At 40.1% G+C, this 24,689-nt stretch overlaps 1 protein-coding gene across 1 annotated transcript in view; it reads right to left on the reverse strand.

The window, feature by feature from the left end:
* Positions 1 to 695: 695 nt before the first annotated feature.
* adamts9 (ADAM metallopeptidase with thrombospondin type 1 motif, 9) overlaps positions 696 to 24,689 on the reverse strand; it is a 52,935-nt gene continuing 28,941 nt past the window's right edge. The window contains exons 24-28 of the mRNA XM_051675445.1: positions 21,024 to 21,131; positions 17,921 to 18,088; positions 8,906 to 9,181; positions 8,297 to 8,458; positions 696 to 5,486 (exon numbers count right to left, since the gene is read on the reverse strand). Coding sequence (XP_051531405.1) covers positions 5,331 to 5,486; positions 8,297 to 8,458; positions 8,906 to 9,181; positions 17,921 to 18,088; positions 21,024 to 21,131 — 870 coding nt within the window. The 3' untranslated portion in view covers positions 696 to 5,330. The remainder of the gene's footprint in view (positions 5,487 to 8,296; positions 8,459 to 8,905; positions 9,182 to 17,920; positions 18,089 to 21,023; positions 21,132 to 24,689) is intronic.

Genomic DNA, 24,689 nt, shown 5'->3' on the forward strand with positions numbered 1-24,689 from the left:
CAGAGTCCAGCAGTCTTTAGCGAGGTGAGTTATTTTAAGAGGAATTGTATTCAGTGCACTGAATGCAACCGCTCGGCTCCAAAGAGAAAATCTGAATGAGTGGTTGCATACCAGCTCCTTTCACACCCGTATGTCCAGGGGAGTGGCATGCAAATTCCACTCGCCAATTCTCATTGGCCTTTTTTCAAAAGATCAGAGGTGTTTCGGGCTCCCAAGAGTGACCCCTAGTGTCACTACATTGACACAACGTCGAGTGAGTGACAGATAGGGAACTATTGCTCACAGCCTTGGTTTTATTTGTGTCAAATTAAATATGGTGCCAGAAACAAAAAACATCCAGTGAGCAGCAGTTCTGTGGATGGAAATTCCTTGTTGATGAAAGAGGTCAACAGAGAATGGCCAGACTGGTTCGAACTGACAAAGTCTACATTAACTCAGATAACCGCTCTGTACAACTGTGGTGAGAAGAATAGCATCTCCAAATGTTATTCTGAGATGCGGGTTGGCGCTGTTTTGGAGGCACATGGGGGACCTACACAATATTAGGCAGGTGGTTTTAATGTTGTGGCTGATTGGTGTGTGTGTGTGTGTATGTATATATATATATATATATATATATATATATATATATATATATATATATATATAAAATGAAACATTAAAAGCACATTTCACTTGTATCAAAATCGTGGTGCTTATTTTTTACATCAGTCCTAGAGAACTGAAAAGTATTGCTATGATAATAAATCAAATAACTCATCAAATACATTTGTATTTAAAATAATAAACATATTTTTTTTACATACAATACACATGAATATTTAAGGAATATATCAATCTTGTGTTTTTACGGCAATAAACCGTTTATTTCTGACATGGTTAAAGTGAGGAAAGCTGCCATATTGTTGCTGCATTTCAAATGTCAAATCATTGTTTAGAGTTTAATACCATATTAAATGAATGCTCCAATGATTAATTACACTCAGATTACCAACTAAAATAACTTTTACATACAAAATTATTTCAATGCAGGGACATATTTCAATGCAAGTTCCCTTCATACAAAATTCACTTCTTGTAGTAAACTGCAAAATGCTGATAAAATATGTCAAACAAAAATTTCCAATGAATTACTCAAGTCAAATTCATGACATGTGCATGCAATAAAAAAAAGGCAAGGGTGATCGTATTGCCACTGTTAAGTTCACACACTGTTAAGTTTGGCTCTTTGAACCATGCAAAATTACCATGTTTTTCTTTTAAATTGTTGCAACAAATTATCAGTCCAGACATGGCAACACACTTGGCTATGTGCCTCACTGCATTCCAATGCAAGTACTACCTAGCACAGACATCCAGAGCACAGAAGCCACCAAACATTGTGGCGCCTTAGCTTTGGTGATCATTTTTCCCATAAGAATAAAGCTCTTTCTGAGAAGCGTGTCCATTCTAATTAGATGAGTTGGGAAGGCCTGTAAAGGGCCTAACCACAGATCAAAGGCCATCAATGACCCCCGCGCCCTTACCATTGTTATTGTGATGTACGCTCACTGGGGTGATCACCATCGGGTCTGGATAATAGTCTGTCCTAACCAATAGGAAGTAACACAGTACATAGATTTCTTCTAAAGGTACTGAAGTTAGTGAGCACCAAAAACAACCCCCATCCAATTGTCCAATTCAGACAAGAAAAAAAAAATAAAAATAAAAGCAGCAGGATAACATATAAAAAAACATTATAACTAAAAGTGAATTACAAGATTGTTATAACCCCATGAGAAAACAGATATTAAGCTCAGTGATTATGTACAGTACCTTCTTTCATTCATTACATTATTATTGAGGCTACATGTGCATTGAATGCCTGTGATGTGTAATGATACTGATTTAGTTACTGTACATATGCTCAATCAGCAAGTGAAATGCTGTCTTTTTAAAAATGAAAATTCCTTCATGAATGAATTTACACAAAATAATACAAGACAACATTCAGTCTTTCTCATCTCTAAATAACTGATTTACAAATTTACTTAATTATATTCATTAATGACAAAAAGTAGCATACTTTTCTAATTGTATAATAAACAATAATAATAAGAATAATGGCAACACTTTACAATAAGGTTTCATTTGTTAACAACATTAGTTAACATGAACTAATAATGAACAATACTTTTAGTGCATGCACTATGAACTAACATGAACTAACAATGAACAATTGTATTTTTATTTAACTAATATTATCAAAGATTAATAAATGCTGTAAAAAAAATATATATAATGTTCATTGTTTGTTCATGATACCTAATGCATTATCTAATATTAACAAATGGAACTTTATTGTAAAGTGTTACCATAGTAATAATAATAATAATAATAATAAAGAACAATATAACCTTTAAAAAACAATCTTGCAATGGTTTAATTTGCCCATCATCATCATCATCATCATCATCAGGTTCAAACAAATAAGGACACATTGTATGGCAGCAGAAATAAATACAAATACTTACAAGAATATACAAAAAATGCACATACATTTCTTCATTACTGCCATTTGATTCAAATCACTGATGACATAACAGACCATGTCATGAAAGGGAATTGCACCATAGACACTAGCACCATGGCATCTTTGGACAACAATACAAATTTGTATGGATATCAATAAATGGTTGCTTGTGGATGCTACAGGATATACAGTTGTGCTCAAAAGTTTGCATACCCTGGCAGAAATTGTAAAATTTTGGCATTGATTTTGAAAATATGACTGATCATGCAAAAAAACTGTCTTTTATTTAAGGATAGTGATCATTTGAAGCCATTTATCATCACATAGTTGTTTGGCTCCTTTTTAAATCATAACGATAACAGAAATCACCCAAATGGCCCTGATCAAAAGTTACATACCCTTGAATGTTTGGCCTTGTTACAGACACACAAGGTGACACACACAGGTTTAAATGGCAATTAAAGGTTAATTTCCCACACCTGTGGCTTTTTAAATTGCAATTAGTGCATGTGTATAAATAGTCAATGAGTTTGTTAACTCTAACATGGATGCACTGAGCAGGCTAGATACTGAGCCATGGGGAGCAGAAAAGAAATGTCAAATGACCTGCGTAACAAGGTAATGGAACTTTATAAAGATGGAAAAGGATATAAAAATATTTCCAAAGCCTTGAAAATGCCAGTCAGTACTGTTCAATCACTTATTAAGAAGTGGAAAATTCAGGGATCTCTTGATACCAAGCCAAGGTCAAGTAGACCAAGAAAGATTTCAGCCACAACTGCCAGAAGAATTGTTCGGGATACAAAGAAAACCCCACAGGTAACCTCAGGAGAAATACAGGCTGCTCTGGAAAAAGACGGTGTGGTTGTTTCAAGGAGCACAATACGACAATACTTGAACAAAAATGAGCTGCATGGTCGAGTTGCCAGAAAGAAGCCTTTACTGCACCAATGCCACAAAAAAGCCCGGTTACAATATGCCCGACAACACCTTGACACACCTCACAGCTTCTGGCACACTGTAATTTGGAGTGATGAGACCAAAATAGAGCTTTATGATCACAACCATAAGCGCTATGTTTGGAGAGGGGTCAACAAGGCCTATAGCGAAAAGAATACCATCCCCACTGTGAAGCATGGTTGTGGCTCACTGATGTTTTGGGGGTGTGTGAGCTCTAAAGGCATGGGGAATCTTGTGAAAATTGATGGCAAGATGAATGCAGCATGTTATCAGAAAATACTGGCAGACAATTTGCATTCTTCGGCACAAAAGCTGCGCATGGCAATGACCCTAAGCACAAGGCCAAGTTGACCCTCCAGTGGTTACAGCAGAAAAAGGTGAAGGTTCTGGAGTGGCCATCACAGTCTCCTGACCTTAATATCATCGAGCCACTCTGGGGAGATCTCAAATGTGCGGTTCATGCAAGATGACCAAAGACTTTGCATGACCTGGAGGCATTTTGCCAAGACGAATGGGCAGCTATAACACCTGCAAGAATTTGGGGCTTCATAGACAACTATTACAAAAGACTGCACTCTGTCATTGATGCTAAAGGGGTCAATACACAGTATTAAGATCGCAGACTTTTGAACAGGGGTCATTTAATTTTTTTCTTTGTTGCCATGTTTTGTTTTATGATTGTGCCATTCTGTTATAACCTACAGTTGAATATGAATCCCATAAGAAATAAAAGAAATGTGTTTTGCCTGCTCACTCATGTTTTCTTTAAAAATGGTAAATATATTACCAATTCTCCAAGGGTATGCAAACTTTTGAGCACAACTGTATTAGCATTTATCATCCCTATCCATAAATATAAAATGGATAGATGTGGGACTTTTCATTGAGAATGAGGTAGACACAAAAAAAAAAAAAAATTGTCCAACAAGCAAATTTCAGAGACAAAACTAACTGGCTTACCCTAGGTCTAGGAATTTTATACACTAGATTAGAACATAATTTTCATTGTTGGACAAATCATACACAATATTGAAATAATACTGCGTAAATAACCAAGAAAAATATTAATATTGCTGGGCAATCAAAAGACATAAAATGAACAAAACTACATTTGATTTCAGATTATGACCCTTTTTTTGTTTTTTGTTTTTGTTTGTATTTACTTAAAAAAATACTTTTGTAAATTACCTTAAATATACAAAAATATAGCAACTATAAACACATTTTCACATAAAGTCTCCCTTGAACCAAAAACAGCACCATCATAAATGTAATAGGTCAATGGCTAGCTGAGTTCACATGAGGTATAGTTAAAAAAAACTAAATTTTCATGATTATGAAGACTATTAGAAGAAATACACAGAGACAGTTTAAATATAATAAAGTTAACTGTCTTTCACCAGATTTTTCAGATCTGCAGTGGTGTAATATAAGGCTTTTCTGCCCAAGTATTCTAAATGCAATATACAACTGTACTGTTTTAAACAGAATCCACAACAAAGATAATTTTTTGTACATATCTCGAGTATAGCTGCATTGGGCAAAAGCCCAAAAACCTAACATAAGAAAAAGCTAAACAGCTTTCAAACAACCACATTGGCTCACTTTTCAGTTAGGATAAAGCTATACAACAATATTTAACTGCATGTTTGGTAGGTCTGTAAGTGCAACCACTCTCCTATGAGCAGCAAACGTTAAACCAGCAATTTGCTTTCTTAAAGATCAAACCATTTTGAGTTTCAGTTTGTTTTCCTCATGTCTTGAGTAAAAAAACCTTGGTGTGTTGTGAGAATTAGAACTTATGTAGGGAGAAAAGTTAAAATAATTATGAGTGTACCGAGCTCCATTGGTCTGTGCTTCAGTGAGGGTTAATAGAGCAGGACTGAGTATTGCACTGCTCTCGGTCAGGTGGTTTGTCAAGAATTTCACAGCTCAGATCGTTAAAGCGTTCCCCGTTGGGCCGTTGACAAGTGACCAACCGGGTCTTTATCCCTCCTCCGCAGGATTCTGAACACTAGGGAGGCAGAAACGAAAAAAGGGTGAGAGAAAAGAAAGAGTGAAAGTCTTGTTTCATTAACAGATGTAGTCTTTGTAGCATTGCATTTTCAAACAATGGCTACTACAAAACCTTGGACTATGGTCGGTGGAGCAACGTCAGACAATGACAAGCTTTAACATAATGTCACGCCCTCTGAAGCAAACATTTCAAAGAGGGTTTTGCTAAGTGGTGACAGTATGAAGTAGGGCTGGGCAATAGGACGATGTAATCGGATATCGATGATGTCTTAAAATGATCCTAATGCCGATTGCAAACAGACGATGATCGACAATATCGGGAAATGGCAAAACCATGGATCTGGGAAGTCAGCAAATATATTAAACAGTAGCCCAGGGTGTGAAACTAGCACCCGCCACCCGTCAAATGCAATGAGGCTGAAACCAGTTTGCAAGTTCATCGTTCAAATGTATTTCATGTGCGGATAATTTTGCTAATCTACCTGCAACAGGCGGGCGACCTATAAGATGTCTCGGAGTGACACATGACAAGAAATGCTTTTAGTCACAAAGACATTTGCTTGAAGAAACACACTTTATTATATTTTTAAGAACAGACAAAAGAAAAGCAGTCAATTCTTGTGTCTGATTCGCTGTTTGTTCAGAGGTGTGCAGCGGGACCCTGTCATGTGGAATACATGCATGCCGGCGTGTAGAACGAGCCTGTCATGTGGAACAAGCGCATGTAAAGAGTTTTCACTCTTTTTTCTCTGTTTCATTCATCTGAAAACTGTTTGCAAGAATAATGTCATCTAAGAGAATGCTGCTAATTATCTCCAATCATCTCGGAAGGTGCTGTGAGTTTAATTCACTTTATTTCCACGTGGTTGGCATGCATTGTGAACGCAACTCTGCAGGTTCAATAATATATATCTTTGTATTAAAGAAACAAAGACTAAAGTGATTAAATCATAAAATAATACAAGACACGTTCACCTTGAACCTAAAATTGAGTTCAATTTTCTTTTCTTTAGGCAGCATTAACTATTACAGTTTGATAAGAGTACACATTTGGCAGCATTATTTTGGGAACACAAGGGAATTTATTAGGCTTTATTATTATAATTATTATTATCTTTACATTTATGATTGTATTTAGTTCTTAATCTGTAGGCTATTAATAATTTTCCACCTGGTGTCGTTGACGGATGCTTGCGTGATGGCAAATGGAGCCGTTGAAGGCAGTAAATGCTTGGATTTGGGGAGGAGGTAAACTAAGATTTTTTGATCACTTTTTATTTTATTGCTTTTTTTTGTTTAGTTTAAAGTGAAATTTGAATTTAGAAATGTCTTTTGTTTATGTTTTCTGTGTTTCAATAAATGAATTACATTTTTAAAGCAAAATCAATAAAGAAAAAAAATTCACTGACCCTCGGCAGGGGGGTTGACGATGTAATCGGATATCGCGATATTTTTTAAGGCGATTATCGATAAAATAATTTATACATATCGCCCAGCCCTAAAATGAAATCTCCACTCAGACAGGCAACGAAAAATTGGCATATCCATATTTGATCCAACATACTGTTGTTTTTTGCAGTCTGAACACAAAAAAAATAAAAGTGCACAGAATCAGTTTGGACAAATCTGATATTAACCATATTCATGGTATGAAATTGAGGTATGAAATTTGACTAAAATTAGATTTTTGGAAAAGCGTTTCAAGATGGTTTCTGTCAGCCGTGGCCCGTGCATTTTAAGTCTAGGCCTTCAGTGCGATTCGTGCCATTAAGAAAACACAGTTTCACAGTGAATAAGACACCGTATGCCTATCACACATTACATGGCAGTCAACTAATAATACCAATTGACATTTCAAAAACACGTCCACACACAAAAGCCAGAGCCAAGGAGGTCTAATACGAAGAAAAAGCTCTCTAATAATATTTGCAATTTAAATTGTGCTTGCAATAAATGTTGTTTCGTCAGGGTGCACAGTTACTTTTCAAAACTTGATCCGACACTGAATGCTCAAACAGCATAATTTACACTTAGAAAACTTAGAAAAGTCAAAATCAGTCCTCCTTTCCTGTTTAATTAATCAACTGCACAAACTTGCAGAACATCTCAGGTTCTTAAATCCATAAGGATCTCTTTCTCAATGGTGATAACAGCCATCTCGTCAGCAAGATCTCACGCTCTTCACTTTCAAATTACGTACATCACTCAAAGCATGACTGCATCACTCAAGGCCAGCTAGAAGGCCTGGACTGGGACATATCCTAAAGACCACACCCACCAAGAACAAATAGATCATTCTGATTGGCTGATGAATCTTACAATCTGACTTTAGATGCCTATTCACTGCAGTGCTGAGGGATTCTGTGTAAATCTGAAGGCCTGACGGGGTGGAGCTCAAACGTGCTCACTTCGGCTAATGAGCTCGGCTTCGGGCATGCAATTTTTGAAAGAGTCGTCACACTTTGCTTGTAAGCATCGAGGAATAAATTCTGATTGGATAAAATTTTTGCTTCTTGCTATTCGTTTGTAGATGAATTAGGAATAGAAAGAGTTGGAAACACATAGGCAAAAAGGTAAATGAGAATGAAAGGATGAAAAAATATTTATTTATTTATAAGGCATGTTACGCCAGCAGAGAAGTTGCCACTGGTTTCTGTGCTTTGCTTTGATGACTCGACGATGTTAAGCTTGATTCAGTTTTATTGATCTGTAACTAAATTAAACTCAATTCAATTTCAATTCCTTGTGGCAAAATGGCTAATCTGGACGACTGGTGCTTGTGTGTGTACTTGGGCCTATACATCTTACCTCACCCCAACTGCCATAGAACCACTGAGGGCAGGGGCCAGATTCACAGGAGCGTTGTTCTATGGGTTGTGTGCTTTCATCACAGCTGTTGGCAGGGTAACCGTTCTCATCCTGGCACACCACCACACGCCTCTGGAACCCTCCAGCACAAGTACTTGAACACTGAGAGGTGCGAAAGAGAAACACGTTTCAGATTGCGAGCGAAGGGCCACACACACGCTTCCAGACAATCACAAACACATGCAAGCACACGTTTGCACTCACATATACACTTGGGTACAATCTCATTGGACCAATTTCACACCCCATTAGCTTTGACTAAATACACGTCAATGTATAAACACTGCCCAAAACCACTTTTCAGAGCAAACATTTTTCTGTTCTGACCAGCACCAAAACATTTCTCAAAGATTTCTACATCTCTAAAGCTGTACAATTGATAACATTTTAGATGTTGCACATTTCACTGTCCACCAAACATACAAAATTGTACATGTAAATGTTACATACAAATATCTATGAATACTAATGAGATCACCATGGACGTTCAGACTATGTCCAATATCAGAGACATACAGAACATACAGATATGAAATCATTTTTACTTACTGCCCCCCATGGCCCAGTCCTCCACTGATGTGATTGGGGTTTGCCAGCTCTGTTACGGTCAGTTTGTCCAGTGGTAACTACTTTTTTCCGAGAATCAGGGTTAGGTGAAAAGCCCCCATGATTGCTGGAGCGAGACGGACACTGGGGCATGGCACACTCCTGCTCTGCTGCTGGTTGATCATCTGGGTCACACTCACTTAATTCCACAACTTGATCGTTGAAGTTCACACATGCTACTTGCCGTGTGGTTGTACCCTGACCACAGGATACGGAGCACTATAAATACAGAACACACATAATTATACACTTAATTATATAATTATCAGCCACAACATTAAAACCACCTGTCTAATATTGTGGAGATCCCCCCCGTGCTGCCAAAACAGCGCCATCCCACATCTCAGAATAGCATCTGTTGACCTCTTTCATCAACAAGGCATTTCCGTCCACAGAACTGCCGATCACTGGATGTTTTTTGTTTTTGGCACCATTCTGAGTAAATTCTAGAGACTGTTGTATGTGAAAATCCCAGAAGATCAGCGGTTACAGAAATACTCAAACCAGCCCATCTGGCACCATCTGGAGTATTTCTGTAACAGCTGATCTTCTGGGATTTTCTCACACAACAGTCACTAGAATTGACTCCGAAATTAGCCAAAAACAAAAAACATACAGTGAGCGGCAGTTCTGTGGATGGAAATGCCTTGTTGATGAGAGATGCCAACAGAGAATGGCCAGAATGGTTCGAACAGACAAAGTCTACAGTAATTTGTAACAACAGCGAAGAAATCCTGTTGCGTATTCACACTATTGCAGTTGACTGACACAAAAAGATCCACGGGGATCTAAATTACATTGTATACTTGTGATTGTTGCAGTAAATCGGCCGTTAAGAAGAGACTAAATCGCACTCTAAACGTGTTCAGATTTAATCACGACTGAAGTAGGGTAGGTCACAATCCCTCTGACTAACACCAGATGGCAGTTGGTTTAAGTGTTTAACACTTCTCAAATTACACCTCCCAACTTCACTTTTGTGTGGGCTCGCCCACGCCACCTTGTGGGCATTTTCGGTTAGGTCTACTTTCTTCTCTCTCTCTCTCCTGTTATTTCATTTGAATTGTTTATTTCAATTTTCCCTTTGGTTATTTTATTTTTGTTTACTATTACAATTATCTTCATTTCTTTCCTTTTATTTTTACTGTTATTTGGTATTATTCAATCTTTCTGTCTCTCTTTACACACTTATTTAAATTTTGTTTAAACAAAGTTTGAACTTAAATTTAAATTAAGTTTTCTCTGTTCAGCCATTTGTGTTTACTTATTGGTAGCACTCCCCCTCATGGGCATTCTCAGCTAGGTCGGCTTTTCTCTTTCTTTCTCCTTTTATTTCATTTTGAATTATTTTATTTCTATTTTTCCCTTTAGTTACTTTATTCTGATTATTATCATCATTATCGTCATTCTCTTTATTTTATTATTATTTGGTATTATTCAGTCTTTTTGAGTCTCTTACTTTACAGACATAGTTATTTAAATTTGGTTTAAACAAAGTTTGAACTTAAATTTAAATCAAGTTTTCTCTGTTCAGCCATTTGTGTTTACTTACAGGTATCACTCCCCCTAGTGCTCGGGTGGTGAAGTGACGGTTGTCTTCGGGTTGGGTTCCGGTGAGTGGAGTCGTCTGGCCTGACGTGCCTGACACTGGCTTTGTGTGAATTTCGGACGCCTCTGTCCTCGTACCATTGTCGGCGGCACACAGACCGACATCAGCAATTGGGCACTCCAGGTGAGGAGTCAACCACGCCAGCTGACACACAAGGGCAACTTTGATTAATTACCCTGATTAGGGTTCTGCACCAATGGAACCGCCCGTTTGGAGTGGCTAGCCACCAAGGCAGCTGACTCCAAAGGGGTTTCAGGGGAAACCCAATTTTGGCCATGCTGTCTGGCCGTTGACATGCCTCACCTGAGTGCTGCCCAGTTGTGCTAAAAGTCGTGGCTGTTTGAGTGGTCGGCACCGTGGTACAAGGGGGACGAGGGGCCCGGGGACACCGCAGTCGAGTGCTCGGAAGTGTCTGGGAGGTTGACCTCGCCACAGATTCTCACCTGAGTGACCTCAATTCACCCCCAGACATATTTAATGTTATACAGCCCATTCACTTATTATAAGCCAAAGAGTATTAGATACTCCCCGGTCGTTTAAGTGTTTGGCCCATCCTCCCTCTCTTAAGCCATACCATCTCCCTAGGCATTATAACTCGACAGCGCCCCCATTCTGTCGGTCCTGTCATAAACCCTAGCAGTGGTTGTAAGCTTAGGCCTTTTCTCCCCTCTATCTCGTTCTATGTTCTTATTTTATTTTATTTTATCTTATTTATTTATTTTATATTTTAGTGGTTTTTGTTTGTTTTGCTCTGTTCTGTTTGTTTGTTCTGTTGTGTTTTTGTTTTCTTTCAGTTCACATAGAGACCAAACCTATGAGAGCCATCAGGGAAAGCTGAAAAATATATTGACGACCCAGGCAGCCAAAGTCATTAAGTGACTCACTAGGCTACCACCCTGTCAAAAACCTTTATTCAGACCCGATACTCAGCCACACAAATTGGCCACACCTGACCACTCACGGCCAAGATAATAGGTGTCCTGCCTACATCCCACTAACTGTCTGCACCAGTTAGTCAAAACCACACACAGCTTACATAATCACATATTATTGTAGCTCGCTAGCTCTGCACAGACTTGCATTGGCCTTTTTGTGCTGTTTTTCTCTCGCCACCAGTGAGCCAGTATGTCCCGATCATCCAGTCCTGCCGCCCACTGGGATCACCTAGAGGCCTGGCTGAGCGCCATGACCAATGCCCTCCTGCCTAAAGCTGCCAGTGACCTACAGCACCTGAGCTGGGAGCAGCTGGACGACGACTTGAACAGGCTGATGGCCCACGATCCGACCCAGAGCTACAACCACAATGAATAGGCCAAGATTATCGGGGGCCTAGCCCACAACCTCATCATCCAGGCACGGCAAAGTGAAAAGAACAGCATCCACCTGGAGCAAGAAGCAGCAGCGCTAAAGCTCCAGGCCAAGGAGGCCAGGAGGAACCAGGCACACGCTCAAAGTCGCCTAGATCAGCTAACCCTTGAGGCCCAGGACCGGTGCGGGAGAGAGGATGAAACGGACCCAGAGCTACAGGAGGAAGTGGAGAGACTCCAAAGTGACCTGGCAGATCTTCGTGTAGAGACAGAGCACAGAGAGCAGTTGGAGAAGGAAGCCAGAGAGGAACTAGATGGAAAACTCCAACAAGCTGAACCTCTACTGGTGAGAGCAGAGACTGAACTAAAAGAAAGGGATGCTAGGGCCAAGGCCTGTGAAGGCCACCTGCAAATGGCCCGAGCTGAAATCCATGCCCTGGTTCAGCAGAGAGACTATTTAAAAGATGAACTTGACACTGTTCACAGAGAACTGAAACAGTCTTACAGACTGCAATGTGACCAGAAAGGGGAAATACACACCACAGAATTTCCCCTGACCAGTGGGCCCAGGCCTCCCAGTCAAGAGTCCCTATTTCTGCTCAATACATCACCAGCCAGCATCCAAGAACCCCCATCAGCAGCAAGGGGGTGGGAGAGTTCCAGAGAATCCTTGCCACTAGTCACGGCATGGCTCCCAAAGAACTTGACAAGCTGGCCAGAAACATCCCTACTTTCACCCAAAACCCTGCAGGAGGCTATGATGTGCACGCCTACCTGCAGGACATTGACTTTCACTTGCAAACTGTGGCCAACATGACCACACGAGACAGACTATATCTGCTCCGAATTACCTCCAGCCATGATGTGCGAAGTTTCCTAGATTGGCAACCAGAAATGGTCAAATCGGACTACCAGCAGCTACAACAGGCCTTGTTTAGAGAGTTTTCTGACCCTGAATCAGACCTAGGACTCATCGCCGCCATGGACCTTAAACAGGGCCGACATGAAACCCCACAGGCCTACTACAACAGACTCCGACGGGCCTACTTCGGAGCATGGAACAAGCCAGGAATGGAGGGGGATTTCAACTTCAGAACTCTGTTCCTCCGGAATCTGCATCCTGCAGTGAGCCACCACTTAGGGGTCCTGGCCTGCCCGCATAGTATGTCCACCTAACAGCTGCGGGACTTAGCCCATAAGGCCTATGCCAAGCAAAAGACTGGCATGCAGCAAGACATGTCAGAGTATGTCAGAGGGTGCCTGGTTTGCTGCCAATTTCAACCGGCAAACCCAAATCACAGATCCCCACTGCAACGCAGAGGAGTCACATTCCCATGGTCAAACCTCCAAATAGACTGGGTGGGATCCCTGCCCAGGTCAACGAGGGGCAACAAGTACTTCCTCACAGTCATGTGCCAGTTCACCAAGTGGTTAGAGTGCCTCCCAGCACAAACAACACTGCCCAGACCACGGCATACCTCCTGATGAATCACATCTTCTCCAGGTTCGGACTGCCACTGAGAGTCAACTCGGACAGAGGCACTCACTTTACAGCTGAGATCATGCAGCAGATTTGGAAACTATTGGGTGTACAAGCTCAACTGCATATTAGCCACATCCCATCTCATCTGGCCAAGTGGAACGAACAAATCGGACTGTGGTCGGCATGCTGAGAAAGTATGTGTCTGCCAACCAGAAAGACTGGGATGTGAAACTTCCTCTGGTGCTCATGGCCATTAGAGCCACTCCGCATGAATCAACCAGCGTGCCTCCCTTTGAACTAATGACTGGGCGGCAGATGACATTGCCGCTGCACCTGCTGTACCAACCGGGAGACTCCAGCCTTGTCAGAGCCTACACCACTCACCAGTACCTCGACGAACTACACCGGCATCTGAGAACAACATTTGCTTTCGCCCAACAACAGCTGCAAAAGAGTGCTGAAGGCCAGAAAGCATATTATGACCAGAAAGCATCACACAAGGAACTGGACGTGGGTGACAGGGTCTGGTATTACAGTTTTGCCCAGCCACCTCAGACAGCCTCCCATTGGCTGTCGAAGAAATTTCTGCCCCACTGGACGGGACCTCATGAGATTGTGGACAAGCTCTCCCCGGTTGCGTACCGGATCAAACTGTGCCGGGGACAGAAAGAACCAATCTTCAAATGGATCCATCATAATCAAATTAAAAGACATGTGGCTGCTGGCAGGGAAAGACAGGGAGGGGCTAATGCTAACTAGGCCCAACTGCAGTTCTCAAAGTGAAAAGACTGTCCTGACCAACCAAGGACATCCACCGCTGACCCACTGCTTTTCTCTCTCTTTTCTTTACCAGGATGCTACTGTGGTTCGCCATCCTGTGCCTCCAGCCGACCAGAGAACAGCCGCAATCAGATATCACATAACCAGGTCCAGCATCAGGCATTGTACTGAGGGAAAAACCTGGACTCCTGATCACCAACTGGAGGACCCACACCCAGAAAGTGTATGTTCGACTCGACCCTCGCAACATCTACCGTGCATACTACCCCCGCGCAGATGCACAGCCCAGCTGGGCAGGTGCCCGATGGACAGAGAACGCCCTCACTCATGCAGAGGCCGATGTCAAGGACATGCTCACCCAACTGGAGAAGATAACCGTCACACAAGCGGAGTTAGATGGACACAACCAATGCACCAAACGGTTCCTGGGGGCCCTGCTCGGAGCTGCCGCTGCCGTCGGAACCCTGTTCAACATTGGCATGACTAGTGTCAAGGCAGTGAGCCTAGCCTCCGTGAGGCTACATATGACAGAAATCCAGGCTGAGATTCCACAGCTGAGAGAACAACTCGCAACAAAGATTGAAACCCTGCAGACCATCGGCAAATCATTGAGGGGCACTGTGGTGGCTCTCAATACTCAGTGTCCTGCTGAACCAAACTGTGAACTCAATGAAACAACTATTTTCAGTTATCCAAAATGATTTTGCCCAAATCCAGCTGATCACAGCCCTGATGACAGACATGCTGCGGGAGGTGAGCTCCTCCCTTGACAGCCTGGCCATGGGTAGGATTCCACCATACCTGGTACCCCTGAGCCCCGTGCAAACTGTGCTGGCCTCCGCCACTACCAGCCCAACCGACCCACTTCAAGCCCACCTCGCCTACTCACTGGGTAGCACCATCCCGCTACATGTCGACCCCGAGCAAAGTGAGATGGCCTTCCTCCTGAGTCTACCTATCATTGAATCAAACAACATCTACAGACTCAAGGACATTGTCAATGTCGGGTTTTGGCAAGGTAACACCCATATGAAGATGTGGTGGCCTACCATGACAGCAACACACAGCTATACCTGGCCCCAAGCCTACACATGTGTACTTTGACCAAAGACATTCACTACCTCTGCCCTAGCAAGCCATTCCTCAGAGACAACACTGAAGGAATCTGCAGGTTGCAGCCCATGAGAAGCGACACCTGTTGCCCTCCCGAGGCCAAGCCTCATACCCAAGTCATCGAAACGCAAGCTGAGATCGTGGGAAATCGGTGGCTCATCAACACTCCTACTCGTACGGCCACCCTGACTTATGACCAGCATAACACTGCCACCCGTGTCAGCCTGCCCAACCAAAGTATGTGGATTCAAGTACCAAAAGGTGCCATCCTCCACCTCGATGATCTGGCATTGTACCATCTCCCGAGCGAAGAGTACCAATCAGAGTTGGAAAATCACAACTTCACCCTAGATCCAGAACTGGAACTGAGGATTGAGGAAGGGCGGCCCCAGCAAATTGACATCACACCCATTGACACGGCCCTCCAAGCACTGTCTCAACTGCCCATCCTGACCAACTCACCCGCTGTCCGAGCTTGGACTGCCGCCAACACGGCACTTTGCCTCTCCATGGCAATAGGATACACCCTAACACTGGGCCTGGCTTTCATCCTGTGTAAAAGGGTCAACGAGATGCGAGAGTCCATGAACAAGTGCACGGCTGCCCTTCCTTGAGCCTTCAAACGGAACCAGCGGAAAGGAGGTACCCAGGCAGAAACAATGCCAAACCTCATCGAGATGGACCCTCAGCCTGAGGAACCAAGGGCCAAGGACAATTAAGAACCACCTGCTGCCCGTCCATCATGATCCACTTGACTATCGCCCAACGATGTCCCCACATGAAATTCGTCGTCCGAAAGGGGGGAATATGTAGCGTTTGGACATTATCAAGACGCACGATCTGCTCATAAAATCTCCCCCTTCCCCCTTCTTCACACTAAATCACTAGCCCGGCTCCAACAGTCTACAAGATAATGGTCACTAAAAGACCCTTTGTCACATTAGTTGCCTTTGCAGATGCTAAACAGAACCATCTCTAAGTCTCTTCTTATGATTCTTTAGTTATGTTAGGGTAACTTCGAATGCTGACATCCAGGTTTAAGTTTGTATCACTGTTTTAATGTCTGTAGACCCCATCTGTTTGGTACCGAAATGATCCTCTCTTTATGCCTTAATTAATGATGTATAGTATGTTACTGTAAAATGCATTATACTATTTTTTTTATCATACTTTGGTGTAAAACTGTACAAATTCCTAGACCACCATAAAACATGCAAATAGGCTGTGAAGGGGAACAAATGAAAATTTCTCCCGCTAAAAGTTGGCACCTATGATTGGTCATGTTAAAAAAGATGGGTGTGAACTGATTTGGCCTTAAGAGACCTCTGCTCAAGAATATCTTTGCTCATTTCCTTGTGAGACAGACACTTTCCTGACTTTCCGGCAACTTGCTTTCAAGTTAACTTCGTTCAAACTTCCCGTGGAATATCCATGCTTGATTGTCTCTGTTTTGCGGCTCACACATCAAAGTCACTTAAACGTTGATTTTGCTACATGCTTTTGTACTGTTAGTACTATATAGAACAAGAATATTATTCTTCTTGGCCAGAAGAATAATCATTCTTAAGAGTTGATAGAAGATCTTACTGTCGGTTTGGTGGACGAACAGATCAGTCGATTTAGAATTAATTCTGCTACATTAATTCTGAAAGATGATCTATATATATATTTATAATTAATTATAACCCGTTGTAATTAAGTATCTATATATATATATACATCTATATACATATACATACATCTATATATATATATATATATATATATATATATATATATATATATATATATATATATATACACATATATATATCTCCCTTTTTTGGCTGATTTAAATATTTATGATTAGTCACGACACGGTATGATTAAATATATATATATATATATATATTTCCCTTTTGAGCTAATTTGCTACAGGAATGACAATGAGGCTGTGAGGGATAGATTTACAGTCTCTTCAAAGGGCTGTACTGCAGTTTAAAATGTTTTTGGATCGTTCCGCAGACAAAACATTGATAAAATATCTGTCCAAGAACATTCAGTATACAAAGAACTCCAGACAACATGAGCTATGGAAATTCAGATGTGATCTAGGAGCTTTTTACAGTTTATACCATTTATGACTTTGAAGAGAAAATCAAAGATGATGTTAGCGTGAATCAGGTCTTCACAATCAGCCATAATTAATTTAATCCAATAGTGAAAGTGTCCAATAACAAGACAGTTACTGAGATTAAGCGAGTAGTCTTCAGATGGTCATGTGATTCTAAAATGGCAGCGCCCATGAGGACGCCCCTTCCCCATGTATAATAAAACAGCTTTTATAAGGTTATTGATATGACTAGAGTCCTCATCTCATGTGAGTGGTCATGATTGTACACATATGTATCAAAATTACAATTAATTTCTTTAGAAGTAAAACTTTTTTAATGGGGAAAAAATTACTGAGTGTACCTTTAGGTTAAGATCTGACAAGTTAAATAGAACATATCTAGATCCTGACAGAAATCAGCATGGTTAGTACACTGTAAAAAGTGTGCAACTATTTTTTATATTTTTTTTAGCATAACAGATAAGATAGGATTCTAAAGTCAGGATGTTTGTGTGATATGATCCCACGTTTGCGATAAAAACATAAAAGCAAAGGTTTCATGCATGTTATGTACCGCAGTCCATTCCAGAACTTTCCACTGTCCACACGCCACTATGGAGCACACCTCACTAGCAGGAGGTTTTGGCAGGTGAAGGCAGGCTGATTCCTCCGCAACTCCACCCTGCTGGTCGCGGCAACTAACGTAGCGCATCCGCATGCCTTTTCCACAGGTGGCACTGCACTGTTGAAAAAAAAACAAACATTAAACAACAGTTCAGATATCTAATCAATATTTCAGTATGTATTTTACACATTGTACAACTACAGAACATACTACAAAATCTAACAACTATATATCTCCTACAATAATGATTTATAGTAATTAATATACAATAACAATTTAAAGACCCCATGAGATCAAAATTTGAGTTTTGTGTCTTAGTCCATGTCTATTAGCTTTGAGGCTATCTAAACTCATCAAAAAAGTAACGTCCCTTTTTCAGGACACTGTATTTTAAAAGATAATTTTGTAAAAATCCAAATAACTTTACAGATCTTTACTGTAAAGGGTTTAAACAATGTTTTCCATGCTTGTTCAATGAACCATAAACAATTAATAAACATGCAACTGTGGAACGGTCATTAAGACACTAACAGCTTACAGATGGTAGGCAATTAAGGCCACAGTTATAAAAACTTAGGACACTAAAGAGACCTATCTACTGACTCTGAAAAACACCAAAAGAATGATGCCCAGGGTCCCTGCTCATCTGCGTGAACGTGCCTTAGGCATGCTGCATGGAGGCATGAGGACTGGAGATGTGGCCAGGGCAATAAATTGCAATGTCCGTACTGGGAGATGCCTAAGACAGCGCTACAGGGAGACAGGAAGGACAGCTGATCATCCTCGCAGTGGCAGACCACGTGTAACAACACCTGCACAGGATCGGTACATTTCAATATCACACCTGCAGGACAGGTACCAGATGGCAACAACAACTGCCCGAGTTACACCAGGAACGCACAATCCCTCCATCAGTGCTCAGACTGTCCACGATAGGCTGAGAGAGGCTGGACTGAGGGCTTGTAGGCCTGTAGTAAGGCAGGTCCTTACCAGATATCACCGGCAACAACGTCGCCTATGGGCACAAACCCACCTTCGCTTGACCAGACAGGACTGGCAAAAAGTGCTCTTCAGTGACGAGTCGCGGTTTTGTCTCACCAGGGGTGATGGTTGGACTTGCGTTTATCATCGAAGGAATGAGCGTTACACCAAGGCCTGTACTCTGGAGCGGGATCGATTTGGAGGTGGAGGATCCGTCATGGTCTGGGGCGGTGTGTCACAGCATCATCGGACTGAGCTTGTTGTCATTGCAGGCAATTTCAATGCTGTGTGTTACAGGGAAGACATCCTCCTCCCTCATGTGATACCCTTGCTGCAGGCTCATCCTGACATGACCCTCCAGCATGACAATGCCACACTGCCATACTGCTCGCTCTGTACATGATTTCCTGCACGACAGGAATGTCAGTGTTCTGCCATGGCCGGCGAAGAGCCCGGATCTCAATCCCATTGAGCACGTCTGGGACCTGTTGGATCAGAGGGTAAGGGCTAGGGCCATTCCCCCCAGAAACGTCCGGGAACTTGCTAGTGCACCCCCCCCCCCCCCTTTGTTCAGGGACACATTATTCAATTTCTCTTAGTCACATGTCTTTGAAACTTGTTCAGTTTATGTCTTAGTTGTTGAATCTTTTTATGTTCATACAAATATTTACACGTTAATTTTGCTGAAAATAAAAGCAGTTGAATGTGAGAGGACGTTTCTTTTTTGCTGAGTTTATATGCTAATGCAAGGGTTTTCAAACTGGGGTCCAGTAGGGTGCAAGGGGATGATGGTGGTCTGCGGAAAATTTTTAGAGAAGTGTAAAAATAAAAATATCTTGAAAAAGTTAAAAAGTTAAAATTGACCTAATTTGACATTATCAGTGCTGTTTGACATATTCATTCTCATCATGAGATTAACTGCAATTATGTTTTTAAAATTCACATTGAGTCTTTATCGAGTCTTTAATACAAACTCAGTTATGTCTTAAGTGAATGCAAACAGGTGCAACAAAAATTAGGTATGTGTTAAAGTATCAGATCTTTGCATTAGACCACACAGTATAAATGATGTCTCTATACCTGCCATTGTCTATTATGTTGGTAACATTAATTAAAAAACTATAATATTAAAAAAAAAAGAACTTATTTCTTTGTTTTTCTATAATTTTCGTGTTTTAGACTAATAATAAAGCTCTTTATTATTATGACTATTTACCTGCATATTAAAATTTTTTTTTGCTATGTTAACTTAACTGAATGGCATTTAAGGCAACATGCCATTTTAATTTAATGTTAATATTTAGTTTAACTTGTAACTTTATGAACACAGAGTGTTCAGTGCAATATTAATTTTTGTCTGGAATAATGACATTTCACTGCTACAGAGTAATGAAATGTTGATATTTTACAAATATGTATATATATATATATATATATATATATATATATATATATATATATACACTGTTAATATACTGTATATTGTGTATATACATCATATATATTTTATTTATTTTATACATTACATGTATTCTGCTCAGGTGCCTGAATGAAGAAACAGATTTTACTCAGCAGAAACAAAATTTAGAAGGAACATTATTATAGCCATAGTGTTTCCCTTTATTGCCTTCATATTTTAGGAAGTGGGTCCCTCACAAGGATCATCATATCTGGGGGTCCTTGGCACCAGAAAGTTAAAAAACCCCTGAGCTAACGTACTCCTAAAAGTTGACGAAACTATACTTTTTGCAGATATACACATTCAAACTTTACAGTTTTTCTTCTCTGGGAGAACAGACCACAAATATTGATGACTCATTTTGCACTAAATTGTTTTGTCCAATGAAATGCTCTATAGAATGAGAATTCCCCTTTCCACAATTCCACCTACTTCTGACTTGCAATAGCAAGTAGCAAATCATGTTAAAAGTTTTTTGGCTTTTTTAAAAAAGTGTTAAGCCCTCCACATGCCCCACCCCAAGTTCCTGTTTAAATAAGAAATACGTCAAGACAAAAAATAACACTCATCAAGCCTTTTCATGGGGTCTTTAAATAATTAATAGTGATGTACCTGTGTCCATGATCCGAAGCGCCACTGTGTTTTATGAACGGGATGTGACATCACTTTAGTTTCTGGGGCAACAGGATGGGTGACAGGGCACTGAGAGAGTTCACAGTCCTATAAAATGGAGAAAGGGAGTGTTGAGAACACAAATGAAAACCGATTTCCAGTAATGAAGATCTGTGACTCTAAGGATGAGGCCGGTGGGGCTTCTTGGATGGTGCCAGTGTGCTTGCTTTATGCCTGACTGGCTGGAATCACATGGAGGTAAAATGACTTCAGGGTCATTGAGTCTTGCAGCACATAGAGGATTTAAAACCAGGGGGCCTGTGTTCCTTTTTTGGTTCCTGACTTTCTCACACTCCCACCTACCTCCACTTTCCCCTCAATTTCTGCCTTTCACCACTTATTTCTTTATTTCACACTTATTACCAAACTATTTTCTCTCGCTGTCTCTTCCTCCTTTACTATATACATATTCCTGTTCTCGTACCAACCTGGATGACTTGATGGTGGGAAAAAGCTCTAATTTTTTTAAAAGCCTTGTGAAAATGAAGCCATATAAAACCAATGCCCCAGGAAAGTTAATAAAATACTCTGTGAAACAGCATCCAGTCACTCTGGCTTTGCAGTACAATTACATTGGGGGAAGGGGCTAGATGTAATTTTGCAGGTACAGTATGTGCATATTATGAGGCAGATAAAGTAAAAAAAAACAAAACAAAAAAAAACAGCTCTTTCTAAAGGATGGTACACTGATACAATCAATAACTTTAAAAATACATCTGTGGAAATTTTCAATTTTAAGTGAATAACAAAATGTGTCAAAATGCAAACATATTAGGGATAGGCTTAATGAATTTCAGTACCAGGTCAATAACATGATGTTAATGTTTTTGTCAAGATCTAATACATTATTCAAAAATACATTATAAATGCAATTTATATAAAACAATTAAACCTCTTCTATGATGATCATGTTTTCAATTACTGAGTTCAAAGTCATTTGATATTTTTTAAAGGGCTTGCAGAAAACATGTCATGTGGTGTGATCGTTCAAAGTAAAAAAAAAAATCTAATAAAAAAAAAAAAAGTCTAATTAAAAGCTGAAATGCTTGAAAAAGGAAATGATGGCATGAGTAGTGCGGAATACTCTTGTACAGAGGTGGGTAGTAACATGCTACATTTACTCTGTTACATTTACTTGAGTAATTTTTGAAAAAAAACAAATACTTTTAGAGTAGGTTTAAAAGTGGGTACTTTTTACATTTACTTCTTTACAATGGGTGGCGTTCCAGACGTTACATTACTGGGTTTAATTTTAATTAATGTATAATTTATTGAGAGATTATTGAATGGGACTTTTACAACAGCGGAAGTTCACACAGCTGCGCGCGCGGCTGTCACAGACTGTCACTCAATCACTGCTGCAGCATCAAGCTCTTCAGTCAGTGCGCTTTGTCCCGCGTCCTGCATGTCATGAGCAGAATTTATGCATTTACCCCACACCCTCGCGGGGGTAATGAAAACTATCACAGCTACTTCAGGCGGATTAACTGTATAAATCCATGTAAACATCCAAGTTAAGTGTAAATCACTGCCATTCGCATGATCGACAACTGGAGCACGAACAGACAGCATTTCTGCACATGCACAGCGCGGGGTGCATGCGTGAGAGATGTGGGGGCGCGAGGCGATCGTATGGCGAAGAGAGTGGCTGTGTCCGCAATCGTTCACTCATTCACTATTTCCTATATAGTGAATGGCAGTTAGTGCACTATATCTCAGCAGTAAGTGAACAAAATGAGTGAATTCGGATGCTGACGTACACACCGAGTGTCGGAGCTCTGGGGCTGTCGCAGAAACAACGTCACATATGAAATTTTAAAATACTTGGGCCTTACTTGTTATTCTTATTAAATAATATATTAATACAATAAATCTTCATTCTGTTTGTCATTTTTAATATATACTGTGTGTTAATATAAAGAGTAAACACATTTGATCAAATAAAGAGTACATTTTAAAATGTATCTGTATGTTTTGTCTCTCTATATGTTATGTTATTTTAATCAAGCAATGATTTGTCAAAAAGTAATTTACTACATTCAGCATGAAATAAAACATTGCAGGAGTGAAGGAGGCAGTAAACTCCCAGCTTCTACGTCTTCCCCATGGTGGATTGAGGGAAATTAACCATTGTCGTGTGTACATCAAATGTACACTTGAAATTAGAGTGCATTGTGGGTAAGAATGAGTGAACAAAAGTAGGGAACGAGTGGCTCACTCAGAATTCAGATACTCCTACAAAATGGCAGACACCTGAAATAGTGCACTTGGGGGCGGTTTCAGATACAGTGGGTGTTGCGTGACCGGGGTTGGTGCCCTACTCACTAGGCTGTGTATATGCATTTAGAGAGCGGCGGTACTGCTGTACAGAACTAATGAACTAAATACTTACGACACTAAAAACTGTAACTACACTGAAATAAAAAGCTGATCTTGCTTTGGTTTATGTTTCAGCATTATATATAATGTCCTTCTGGTACATTTTCATGTTTTCACTGTAATAATTACTATAAATGTTTCCAAACCTCTGGGATGGCATGAGGGTAAGTAAATGATGAGAGAATGTTTTTTAAAGTGATAGCTCAGCCATAATGTAATATTCTGTCATCATTTCTCTACCCTCATGTTGTTCCAAACCAGTGTGATGCTTTGTATTATGTGGAACACAAAATATGTTAGACAGAATGTTAGGGACTGACAGTCTCAGTCACCATTCACTTTCAAAATATATATAAAAAAAACACATTTACTGAAATTAAATAGTGACTCAGGCAAACATTCTGTCTAACATCTCCTTATTGTGTTGCATGGAAGAAAGAAAGTCATATGGGTTTGGAATAACATGATGGTGATGATGACAGAATTTCCATTAATAATAATAATAATTCTGTAGTACATGTTCAATGTGTATTATGTAATGGAATATAGGGGAGTAAATGTCTATTATGTCATTTGTGAATGTAACGAGTTACTCACTACTTGAGTACTCTTATAATTGGATACTTTCTTACTCTTACTCAAGTAATTATTTATGTTAGTACTTTTACTTCTACTTGAGTAATTATTTTTTTAAGTAATTGTACTTTTACTTGAGTACAGTTTTTGCTACTCTACCCACCTCTGATCTTGTATTATTATTTCTTAAAAAATAAGCAGTGAAACATTTTATTTAAAAAAATTTATTTATTTATTTTTCCACCAAATCAATGTCACCTGGTGTTACCAGCATGCAGGTAGCCATTCTGATATCAAGCGACAAACAAATAAATAAATAAACAAAGTGGATGCTTTTAGACCCTCAAAAGCAATGTTTGTGAAGCTTAAATATCAATACGCTTGTAAATATAAATATTTTTAAATTTTTATGTATAGGCAAATTTTGTTCCGGTCATTTGGTGTAACCTTTAGAAAACTTCTTGACTTCTTAACTACAAAATTCATGATATATGTGAAAAAAATAAATAAAAAAAAATCACCTTTAAAAATATTTTTGAAAACTATTTTAAAAATTAATAATTATGCTGTGTACACTCTCATGTATTAAAGGTGCAAGGAAAGTATTTTACTACCTTTCACTTGATGATTACACCACATTAAATTTTAAAG

The sequence above is a fragment of the Myxocyprinus asiaticus genome, chromosome 37, assembly GCF_019703515.2.
Source record: "Myxocyprinus asiaticus isolate MX2 ecotype Aquarium Trade chromosome 37, UBuf_Myxa_2, whole genome shotgun sequence".
Classification (NCBI taxonomy): Eukaryota; Metazoa; Chordata; class Actinopteri; order Cypriniformes; family Catostomidae; genus Myxocyprinus; species Myxocyprinus asiaticus.